This window comes from Electrona antarctica, assembly GCF_951216825.1.
Source record: "Electrona antarctica genome assembly, chromosome: 10".
Classification (NCBI taxonomy): Eukaryota; Metazoa; Chordata; class Actinopteri; order Myctophiformes; family Myctophidae; genus Electrona; species Electrona antarctica.
Window position 1 is genome coordinate 52,020,615 of NC_136791.1, and position 12,942 is coordinate 52,033,556.

Sequence of the window (12,942 nt, forward strand, 5' to 3'; positions counted from 1 at the left end):
TGTGTGTGTGTGTGTGTGTGTGTGTGTGTGTGTGTGTGTGGTTGTGGGTGTGGGTGGGGGGCATTAAGGTCCGGGAGGTCCGTTTCATAACGAAATATGTATGATCTTAATAATTATTAATATTTATGTATTTATTTATTTTGTACCTGGCCTGCAAGCATTATGTGCGGTGTGTCAGTGTGTATTATTAGACTTCAAGTATGAACAGCATACACTACAGCACTTTCAGCCAAGTAGAAGAAAACACAAAAGTATATGGCTGAAAGATGTGAACACACGAAAACACATTCATGACCACCGGAACAGAAGGTGATGTTGTTGAACAAAGAGCTTCAGCTTGTTGTGCCTTTACACATATATTACAGTAGGAACAGACTTGGTGGTGTAATGTCTCATAAACACCTGACGTCGGTGGGAGAGGAGGAGATATGAGGGTGCGTTCGGAAATGCGCACCAGGAGCGCACTCGCCTATTAGTTTGCATTGCACAGTGCGCTCAGTGCACTATTTCCGAACGCGCCCAGTATATCCTCTCCCACCGACGTCAGGTGTTCATTTATAAAATGGTAAATGGTGCATTTATATAGCGCCTTTATCCAAGGCGCTTTACATAGATTGTGCATTACATTCACCCATTCATACACCGATTGCGGCGGAAGCCATGCAAGGTACCAACCAGCACATCGGGAGCAATTTGGGGTTCAGTGTCTTGCCCAAGGACACTTCGACATGTAGACAGGAGGAGCCGGGATTCGAACCGCCGACCCATGGATCATTGGACGACCTGCTCTACCTCCTGAGCCACAGTCGCCCCACTTTATCTTCTTATTCATATTCTGTTGATGCAAGCTTTGAGCTGAGAGAAGCTATAAAGTGCTTTTAAATATGACAATGCTGTATCTGTGTTGTGTATCAGCTGCACAGTTCAGGAAATTCTGTGGCATATTTAACTTTAACAAAATAGTTTTGACAGCTTAAATCCACGCGGCAGGCATTACTCCAAGTCTCGACACGCAGCAACAACAGCACCTGCATCCTCTGCCCCTTCACAATAATATTAAAGTGCCTTCCCTTTGCCTCCCAATGCTGCACATTTTACCCAGGTTATTAAAAGGAAATAGGTGTAAGTTGTAACTTAACAGCATGAGAGAGAGGCAGCGTCAACTGTCACCGTAAACACGGACAAACCATCCGTCCGTCTGTAGTTGGCGCCCCCAGTGGTTGGCGCCCTGGGCAATTGCCCACTATGCCCAGCGCATTCGCCGGGCCTGTGTGTGTGTGTGTGTGTGTGTGTGTGTGTGTGTGTGTGTGTGTGTGTGTGCGCGTGTTCTCTTTCTGCCTCTAAATAAAACATTGTTTTATAAAACATCGTTTTATTTAGGATTTCACATTTCAGCTTGTTAGTGCATGTCCTCTCTTTCTCTCTCCCTGTCATCAATATAGTATGACTAAGCTTCCGCCAGAGACATTTGGAACAAGATGCTGGACACTTTTCGTCAAACATGTGGCTTTTTTCTGGAAAGCTTTCTTGCTGTCTGGCATTGTGCATAAGAAAAAGAGGCAAACCTTCCACCAGGGATGCCGGTAGTGTTTTTGTTCTGTTTTTTGTCTTTCCACGTTCTGATTCTGTTCGATACTTTCAAGCTGTGCACTGTGCGGCATTTTCCTCAATCAATATACCAGTCATGCCTGGCTGTAGTTATATTCACAGACACACGGTACATTGTAGCAAACAGGGTCAAGCATGGCCAATACAGCTTGCCTGAGCATGCAATACATGAGTACCTGCACTGCATCCCCATCTGCAAGATTCACCATTTACCATTCACCATTTATCAAGGCTTAAAAAATGTTTTCCTAGTCTTTACTCGAGAACGGAACCGAAGAGAGGTTCATTATATCCTCTGGAGATGGTTGGCAGATTCAATTGGAGTGCTGAGGTGGAATAACCGAACATTGATTCAATTAATGTAATTGCGACCAAAGGTCGCAGTTAACTATGGAATTGTGCGTTTTTCGTCACTCAAAATCCCCATACATGGGGTGTTTTTCGTCACTCAAAATCCCCATACATGGGGAAAGCCCCCATATATTCTGGCCAGGTCTCGTGACATCACTATGACATCATCATCCCCATACATGGGGAAAGACCCCATATATTGTGCCCATGTCTTGTGACACCACTATGACATCATCAGGGATATTAAGCCCATATACGGGAATGTCCCCCATATATGGTCACGTCTTATTAGGCCCGAAAAGTATGGCCCGGCCCTAACTGGGCCCTCATCAAACCCTGTACACTCAACACACTGCTCCCACTGCCACCCTTAGATCCCCAAATGTATGTTTACTGTATATGGAGCTGACCTGTTCTGACATTCCAAATGTTGATCTGACCACATCAAACCCTGTACACTCAAGACACCCTCCATATGGCCAGTACAGAATTCATTCCATATGTTGATCTGACCACCCCATGCCAAAGCGCCAGCGCTCACCCAGCAGTCTGCTGTCACTCAGGCGGATGCGTGCACGCGACCTCGAGGCCGCAACATGTCTGTGCGGCCCGCCGGCCCGTCATGGTCAACAATATTTTTATTGTGCTTTCAGTGTGGAAAAGTTATTTCTAGCATTTCTAACCACACAATGCGATCATGCTCTACTGAGCTGTATGTTCTACCTTCTGACAAAAAGTGGCCGCATTGTTGTCGATTTGCGAGTCCACAAGCACAGCTGCAGCATGCATCCACGACGCGTTGAGCAGAACAGGGGCCCGTTCCACGAAACCTGGATTAGAGATTAAACCGGGATTTAACAGATATCCTGGTTTAATATATCCTGGATCAGCGATTAACCGGTTTCATGAAAGCTGGTTAATCTTGCCAGATTAAGTTTGCCAGTTAACCTGGATATGTTGAGGCTTGATTCAGTTTCATGAAAGCAATGCCACACTAGTTACCATGGAAACTAATGCTGTGGATTTAGCCTGCTCTGGACCAGGCTAACAGCCAGGTTTAACCTAATCCTGATGTCTTTACTGTTCATTAAGCAGTCAATCTGATCACAAACCAATGATTTTATCCACACTTATTCAATGATTATGGGTTTATGTTGCCTTGTTTTAATCGGTCTGCATTAAAGGACTATATACAAAATCAAAGAACCAAAATATATATTACATTACATTACATTACAGTCATTTAGCAGACGCTTTTATCCAAAGCGACTTACAATAAGTGTATTCAACATAGGTAGGGAACAAAAACTACTAATCACCAGAAGTCTTTAGTGCATTTTCTGCAAAAACAAGCAACCAAGAGTATACCTAGCGCTAAGGTAAAAGTGCAATATATCAGCTACCTATTTCCTTAAACAGATGAGACAAAATAGCTAAATCAAATGAGCATGAGCTAAAACAATTAAGTGTATCGACTAAACAAGATCCAATAAACAATACAACAATAGAAAACAAGCGTTCGTACAACTAGTTAACAACAAGTAGGTCAGGCAGAGAGGAAGGGTAGTGTTTCCTGAAGAGGTGGGTTTTCAACCTGCGGCGAAATATGGGCTGCACAACCTCATCATGACAGTTTGTGAGCTTGCAGATCAGCTACTTTTGGTGAATGTTCCCCCAGAATAGGTTTGCTGTGGTGCAAGTGGTAAAGAAGAATTATTATATTATATTATAAATTATTATTTTTTTAAATTGTAAAGGTGAAAACGTTACTAAATATTACCATTACTCATTGTGAATACCAAACGACTCGCCCCTTTACCAACTCGCCCCAGCAAAATGTTTTAATGTAGTTAACAGTTCATTTAGTATTTCCCTCCCTCTCTGAAATCTGAAATTATCTTGTATACAGAATTATTTGATTGTATAGTAGTCGATCTCTATACTCTCTATAACATGACACAGAGACGGTGACTGCTTAATTAAGTTAATTTATGACCTTCTAGCAGTTCATTTAGTTTTATTAAACACATTTCTTCCATGTAGCCCATGTTTTGTAATGGCATCATCATGCTATTATGCCCGTGGATATACAGAGTGAACTTAACAATGATAAATGAATATGATAATACCTTTTATATAATCACCAACATGAATTATGTTTGTTATTTACAGCTAGGTGGGGCGAGATGGAAAAGGGGCGACCGTACCTGTTACCCTCATTGTTTTCACCCACTATTGTCTGGCCCCTGTCTGGGCAACAACCCCCTTCCCCAAAGGTAGCTCCCTCAGAGGAGGGAGTTATGGCCAAATATCACGATGCTACAATATCATTATGCTTACAATATTAAGAATTCTGTTACATTTATTATGACGATTTCATTATGAAGTTTTAAGTTAAGAGTAGTGGACTATATTTTTGGGGTAGTTAATCTACTATTGAGAGTATTTTCTCTCTTTAATTACGGCAGCAGTATTTATTTTAGAATCTTAAGTCCTTGTATCAGTAAGTCTGGAATAGATTAGTAAAGATACTGAGATATACAGAAGGGGACAGTAATGCAACTATTAAGGATACCAACTACCCCACGAAGAAGAAGGATCTGTAAATCTGTGTTCCACCAAATGAGTCTAGAGAGGAAAAGCCAGGCTCTGCATTCAGCCAGGCTTTATGATCCTGGCTCGCCAAATCTGCCAATTCTGAGCCTCGCTTGGCTTTAGTGGAACGGAATAAACCAGGCTGTAAAGACCAGGATTTTTTAAAAGCCTGGTTTTGGCCTAAATCCTGGATTAGTTAATCCAAGTTTCGTGGAACAGGCCCCAGTTCGGCTCGCGTTCGGTAAACAACACCATCATATGCAAAACATGTTACGGGCGCGGACAGAAAACAGCATGTTTTGTGCTTTGTGCAAAGAAGATCCTCCTGGCTTGTTTCGGATCAAACTACCGGTATGTGTGTGAAAGTGCCTTCTGAACAATGGGAATTATCAAGTCAAAACAGCGCAACGCTCTCAGTGACAAGCACCATGCATGCACGTGACTGCACACAGCAGAACTTCCATATACGAGCCACACGTTAAGACGTGTCACATTAAGTAAGAAATCTCTCCCGCTGTCTCTCTCCCCATCCCTCCCTCTCTCTCCTTCTTTCTCTCTCCCTCCCTCTCTCGCTCTTTCTTTCTCTCCCCCTCCCTCACTCTCTCCCTTCCCATCTCTCTCAATTCAATTCAAAGGAGCTTTATTGGCATGAGAAAACGTACGTTTACATTGCCTCTCTCTCTCTCTCTCTCTCTCTCTCGTCATTTGTGGCGTTTACCGTCCCCGATGTATGTTGTCTTTGTATTGAGTTGTGTCTTTGTATTGAGTTGTGCTTGAAATGTACTGTAAAATGTACGGCAAACTGTTAATAAATATTTCAATCAATCAATCAATCAATCAATCAAAGTCTCTCTCCTGCCTCCTCTTTAACAGATGTCGCCCAAATCAAACCTGATTTAGCTGAATTATAAAACAATTTGTTTTAATTCGTAAGCAGTATTTAGTAAAGTGTGACTGAATGTCACTGGAAACCAAAAAAGTAGGAAAAATATATGTTTGTTTCCAAAACTGTAATTTATAGGTATGTCATTATTTGATATGGCTTATTAATTTCAGTAGTATTGGCATCTCTGTCTACCTCTGATATTTGTTCTCTTCACATTTTGTGAATAAAAGCCTAATTTTGTAACTTCATTTCATTATTAATCATTCCATGTCATGACAATTTTGTTCAATGAGGTTTGGCCTTTCCTAAATGGAAATGTAGGCCGTTTTCTGTGTGTTTCCTAATTTTTTAGACTCATATTGGGCCCGATTAAGCAAGTGGAATCTAATTACATATAATTTTACAGTTTTTAAGACGTGGGGGAGTGTGCAATGTCATATTACAATTATGGGCCAGGTAAGAAGCGCTTTCAACACCCCGTGGTGTGAGCAAAACGGCCTTGAATTAGTCATGGGAGTGTTTCAGGGAGTTTTGAGGCTTACCCAATGAACATGTCCGTACTATTCTCTTTACGACACCAGCTGATGTCCTCATGGAAAGTGGTATTACATTTCTGTAGACTGGCACCATAGACATGACATGACTTTGTCACATTTGGGTTAATTATTCATATTGCACTGCATGCTGTCACCTTTATGCCTCAAAAGAACAGATCCACAAGCTGTCACAGCCATGATGTGCATAGCTTGTAGGCCTATGTCTCTATTTTGTTAAGTAACTTGCAGTTTTCATTGGAAAGTCATTACAGCGGCGCAGCCATATGCTAAGGGAGGGAGATATACGCACATCATCACTTAATTTGTTTCTGTTCTAAGCCTGAAAAACAGCTGTAAAAATCTTTATTCTAGTTGATTTGATTCATAAATGAATAACTAAGACTTTGAAATGGCACCTACCTATACCTTTCAGATCGGAATGGAACTGCGAGTAGATACGCAGCATTGGCTGGCAAATTGGCAATCCATGCGTAATGTTCCCAGAATCGTCTAACCCCCGAACATACAAGTTTGTTTGATATTGTTTAATTAGATAAAAATAGAACCATGTACCATACAGCGAATGAAAGCAAGATTCCTAAGGAATATGGGGATTTTTACATTTAAAAAAACGGTTGAGAAATGAGAGAACCATGAGTGTTTATAATATCAAATATTATAAGAATAATATGAAAGACAAACGGGCTGTGAAGAGCTCAGCTCACCATCCCGACAAGGAGGAAATATAGCCTATAGTGCATGCACTGACTGTTGCACACACGCTCTTTATTTGTTTCTATTGAAAAACACCAGTAAAATAACGTTTATTTTATTTTATTTCATTCGAGTCACGACGAAGGAATGAGTTGAAATGCCATACGTGCGCCATGCGTATTGCTGCGGCCCCAATGTTATGGTCTTCGCTCGTAGCATTTTATTGAAGAAGAGTCGGGTGTGATACAGCATATGAAAGCTAACTACCCAGTGATTATGGAGATGTTTTTATTTTTTTAAAAGGTTGAGAAATGAGCGATATATGACCCTTTACAATCTCAACGTTTGAACGTTTGAGCCAGAAAGCTCGTCTCCTGCTGTTGCCATGTCTCATAGAAACAAGTAAATAGGTCTATAAACATACTCCCTAAAGAATCGCATATAACAGGGGTCTGCAACCTATTTTAAATGAAGTGCCATGTTTTTATTTTCTAGATAGTGAGTCTGCCATATCAAGATTCATTTTAATGACACCACATTAAAATTTCCAGCATATTTTGATTGTCCACAAATAAATAATGAATAAAGTTCTTCCTTCTTTTTACATATTTTCTTGCACATTGTTATAATGATCATTATAAATATATATCCCCCTGCAGTCAGAGTTCATAGTTTTAATGAATTAATGTGATGCATTGTGAGCTGGTAGATCTGCTGTTTTCAAAAGTAATCTTTGAAAAAAGTGACAATTGTGGAATATTTTTGAAAAATGTTATTGAAACATTTAAAAACACAAATCTGTCATGGGGGTCACTGGCTTAGTTGGGCAAATGCATTCATCTGGGGGTCCTTGACATGGGAATGTCGCTGTGTGAGGATCACTGGTTTAAACAACATTAGGAGAAAAGCCCAAATAAGCACTTTAGAAACAAGAAAAGCAACTACCAATATTTACAAGCAACTTTACATAAAAAGAAGCCGCTTATAATAAACAGCAAACAGACATGGCAACACTCCAGAGCCGCTCAAGTGTAAAATCAAACAGTGCTTTTTGCTTTTAAGACGTGGTCAGACCCAGGTCGAATCGGTATGCGCTGAGTGTTTTTAGGTCAAGGGGCTTAATAGCAAATAGCGCAAAGTGAAAATAATTAACATATGGACACTCCCCCAATGCTAAATTATGCAGGAACGTGGTATTCCATATGAGTGAGCGCTCACCACGGCTTCCATAATACGAAAAGGCGCAGAGCGAGGCCCAAATCTGTATTACCGCATGGGTTTTTCCACTTGCTTAATCGGGCCCTATAGTGTGTTAGAAAACCACTGACAAATAAATCCAATATATGACCAACATTATTTGGGCTTGCGGCCCTTGGACATTTGGTATAGCTGAGTGGCCCCTGAGCCATCTTAAAGGACAACTTTAGTTTTTTTCAACCAAGGTTCATGTTTTAGGTTGTTAGAGAAAGTAAAAGATCAATGTTAATAGTTTTTTGTGGCCAGATGTAATTTCTTGGGGTCAAGTAGGACTATAGTAAATATTAATAAAGAAATCGCCATAAAATGTTGTATTTTTATGGCGTAGCCCCATGTTCGAATGCCCCCGCCCCCTGTCAAAAATAGCTAAAATCGCAGAACAGAAAGCAGAACATGAAAACAAATTAAAAGAAAAAAAAAAACTTTTGGTCATTTTATCATCTACTCAGGCTTATGTGAACATCCCAGACAGTTTTTACGTTGCTTCAGTCAGTATTTAGATATTTGATATTCATTTTAGCTGCCCCGCCCCCTTCCTATACAAACCCATTATAACTTAAAACTCAATTTTAACCATGATGATTCATCGAAAACACCCAACCTATTTTCTGTTGACTGATAATGTCCTTCTAATACACGGTGAGGGGGGCCGTGGATTGTCATTTACTGTTTTAATTTATTTTAAATATATTTTATTTTGTGAGGAGGAGCTGCAGATGGAGGAGCAGCTGGAGGGGCTAGGCAGCAGGAGGTTCTTTTCCAAAATAATTATTAAAAATAAATTAAAACTGTAAATGACAAACCTCACGTATTAGAGGGACATTATCAGTCAACAGAAAAAAGTTTAGGTGTTTTTGATGAATCTATTATGGAGTTTTAAGGGTTTGTATAGGAAGGGGGTGATGCAGTTAAAATTAATATCAAATATCTAATTACTGAATCAAGCAACTTAAGAACTGCCCGGGGTGTTCACATAAGCCTGAGTAGACGTTAAAATGACCAAAAGTTTTTTTGAAAGTGAAATATCCCTTTAACACACATCTTTTACCTAAAACTTGAACATTGGTTGAAAAAAAACTAAGGTTGTCCTTTAAAGGACCACTTCACCACTTTTCAACATCTCTTCATATAATTGGTCCTCACTAATGTTCATGATAAAACACCACCATTTTTTCCTACTCAGTCTGTGTCTCATAGGAGGGCTTTGGGCAGTTCGGACACCCGTCCACCAGTGACATCATCATTAGGCAGATTCTTTTTAAACAAGATTTGTTTTAAAATATATTTAGATTTGTATTATCGTGATAACGATGGCTTCAACTTTTGCATTGCAACTTTTCAGGAAAAGAAAGCCTGCCGTTTCTATTAGCTTGGATTCACCATCGATGATGTCACTGGTGGACGGGTTTCTGAAGCCTTCCTATGAGACACAGACTGAGTAGGAAAAAATGGTGGTATTTTATCATGAACATTAGTTAGGACCAATTATAGGAAGAGAAGTTGAAAAGTGGTGAAGTGGTCCTTTAAGTTGAGTAGCCCTGCTTTACGCTTACAGTATAGTGTTGCTCACCGCATAGCAGTGCTACTTTAAAAGACAAATCATTTTTTATTTATAGAGCACCTTTCAAAGACAATGAAAGCCTACAGGTTTTAAACATAAAAACATACCATAGCAGATATCCAATCATTAAAAGACTAGGCTATAAGAACAGGATATGATACAAAAAGGCTGTAAGCCTTCATCTTTTAAAATTGTCAACAGAGGGCACAAACTTTAAGGCCAGGGGGAGGTTATTCCTCACCTTTGGTCTTTAGCTTTAACAACCAGCAGGCCCATGGGCTTGTGGAGAGCTCTGTATGTGATTTAATACAAGAATCTTAAACTGGATCCTAAAATTGATGGTGAGCCAGTGCAGGGAGGCAAGAACGCCTGCATTGTTTCACCTTTTCAGCTTTTTCTAGTAGCCGAGTTTCATCTGCCTCATCACACTCAATATAACGGTTCTGTCATAACTCATAACAGCGATATACACACTCAGTCTGTCAGCGCAAGCACATCTTTTTCTTATCATATCAGTCATATTTCACCTTTTTCTAAACAATTTTCTGATGTGGTAAGTGGCCACTATAATTGACTCATACTGTATATGACCACTACTATATTCATATTATTTATAATAATTATTCTCTAAACATTTTGTAAGCACCTGGAGGTGACGGGGAAATGCTGCATGGTGGGGCCACATAGGTGCCAGTTGCATTTAACTTTTTTTTTTTAACTTGTCATGATTCATGACCTTATATCTTTCTTGACCCATGCAGTGGCAAAACACTCATCTTCGTAAGCATATTGTATCATGGATATCAATATGCTTAGGTAGATGAGTGTTCAATCACAACACACAATAATTAATAACAGTATTGAAAATAGGCACAAACAGGAGAACATATAACCAACCAGTGGCCTATATACAACTGATGAAGCAAGTCACAGGGATATTACACTAGAGAGCAGTAGCCCTGATCAGATTCATGTATGGTGCATTGTCCAATGATGTTGCACAACTGTGTACAGTGTGTTGGAACTTGGAAGCAATTCGAGGTGTTTCTGACTGTCAACTCACAATTGTCACAGCTAGAACTGTAGCATACGAACATGAGCAATTGAGCATATGAACATTTGGAAGCAATAGGCATACTACTAACCCAACATTAATGTTGCAGGATAATCTGAGTTATCTGACATGTATGCTGCTGGAGCTAAACATCCTGTAGGAGTGTACTAGCTGTGCGTGTGTGTGTGTGTGTGTGTGTGTGTGTGTGTGTGTGTGTGTGTGTGTGTGTGTGTGTGTGTGTGTGTGTGTGTGTGTGTGTGTGAGAGAGAGAGAAAGAGTGCGCATGTGTGCGTGGTCCCGTGCGTGTGAGAGAGAGAGAAAAGAGGAAAGCGAAAAGTGTAAGTGCAAGTCCCTCGGTGAATATAGGTGAATATTGCATATTGCTTTGTAGCCTATAGTGCTTTAGCCTTAGGATAATACACGCAGTGGGACACTGCAGTAGGCCTATAGACCACATAATATTGCCCTAGCTTTGTTAGGGCAATATTATGTGGCACATCGTCTGCTCGCCAACAAAGATGCAAATCAATCAATCATCGTGCGCAAGCTACTTGCGCGAGGCTAAATGTTCGCATTACGCGCCACAGCTCAGTGGGGTCCAATAATGTCAAGTCGACAGACACGGTGGAGTTGTGGTCACTAGCTGGTCACATATAAAGGCGAATAGGCGGTGCAATTATCACATTATGTGGTGCACGGCCACGGACGTGCACGAGGGATGATGATGGAACCAGAACCACCGCAACAGGTAACGTTAACACGAGTCATTTGTAAGATGACAGTCAGCTCATTAACACAATAGCCTACAGCCACGCCACGCCAGGCCGAATGCTCGACACATTTGATGATGATGATGATGATGACGATGATGATATAACACAGGCTTGTATAGGCTACACATTAATTTCTTACCTGACAATGACATACATGACCAGCACGTTGCCCACCAGCCCCACCACGCACACCATGGAGTAGAGAGCGGTGATGACAATCGCAATGACAACGGGGGTAGTGTCAGTGTCCAGCATGCCGGAATGAGCGTGGTCCGGGTCGCATCGCCCATCACCGAGGCTGTTGTTGTTGTTGCTGTCGGTGGTAAAGTTCTGACAGTAAGTGTGGTTGTAAAGCGTGGCCACGTTCGGGAATGTGCCACCGGTACGGTAGTGATGTATATTAATACCCGAGCTGTTTCCTGTGGTCTCCATGGCTATTCTTCGGCAAGAGGGAACGAGCTGTTTAATGAATAAACTGAGTTCTTCTCGTCCTACTCTCCGCAGGTCCGTCCCGTGTGTACAAGAGAGATGGAAGCAGCCAGCGGCAATGGGCTGCGTTCACCGACCAGCCAGTTGGCGCTCCACCGTGTGATAGGCTGTGACAGTTCACCGACGAGCCATGCGCGCGGCGACGCGAGCCTACGGGGCAGACAGGTGGGAGGACGTTGAAGTAGATTCGTTTTTGCTTCCTTATAGTTCCTTCTTCTGATTCGCATCATGTACTTTATCCTCTCGCTCCCCCATATTATTCGTTCATTCCTTCCTTGCTTAATTCGCTCATTTTTAAACATTCTTTACTAATTTCTTGACATGATGCCACTTAAAGTGGCATCATGTCATGGCATGCCATGTTCTATGAGCAGGGCCTGGCTGGAAACAAGTTCTTGAGCTTAGCCCAGATACCCTGGGTAAATATAGTAATCATTTCATTTCATGCCATGAATCATGCCATGAATCATGATCATGTCATGATGTCACTCACTATATGGAACACTGGGTTGAGACTTGGGAAAGACTGGGACGGGGAACAGAGAAACATTTGACACTTTGTATATGTAGGCCTATAGTAGTAGTAGTAGTAGTAGGATAATGTTGTAAAAGTTTCTATAGCATTCATAATGCATCATGTCTGCTACCTATCAACATTCATAACTTAAGGCAATATAAGTTTGATTATAATAGACTACTACAATTGCATTCAAGGTATAACGTCTTTTGAATAGCATGCTGTTTTCTGTATACTAATGGGTAGGCCTAGGAAGGTTATGCCTGCCATGCCATGACACCTTCTAACATAATTAAAGGTATGTCTGTATGAATTAATTAATGTCTGTAAATGAAACATTGTCGGTTGTCGCTGCTCCTCACTGGCTGCACCAATAGTTCTGAATTTTCACACAGGCATTAACCATTATATTATGGAGGTCTTAATGATCAAGGCCCTTTTTCAATTTAACAAATTTAACGCTGTTAATTACATTTATTTGTGAATTTATTTTCACCATTGACTTGTAATGGGAAGATTGAAGACTCAGATTCAAGTATTTTTACTTAAAGTCTGTAAGCGCTATATTTTCTTTTGTTTGTTTTTTTACATCAGTCAGCCT

General features: G+C 40.8%; 1 protein-coding gene across 3 annotated transcripts in view; it reads right to left on the bottom strand.

Annotated features, from left to right (window-relative positions):
• Positions 1-11,963, bottom strand: part of oprm1 (opioid receptor, mu 1) — a 131,049-nt gene extending 119,086 nt beyond the window's left edge. For all 3 annotated transcript variants that reach the window (XR_013791001.1, XR_013791002.1, XM_079512646.1), the window contains exon 1: positions 11,475-11,963. Coding sequence is in view for 1 of the 3 variants with exons in the window: in XM_079512646.1 (XP_079368772.1) it covers positions 11,475-11,767 (293 nt within the window). In the remaining 2 variants the exon portion in view is untranslated. The remainder of the gene's footprint in view (positions 1-11,474) is intronic.
• Positions 11,964-12,942: the final 979 nt, after the last annotated feature.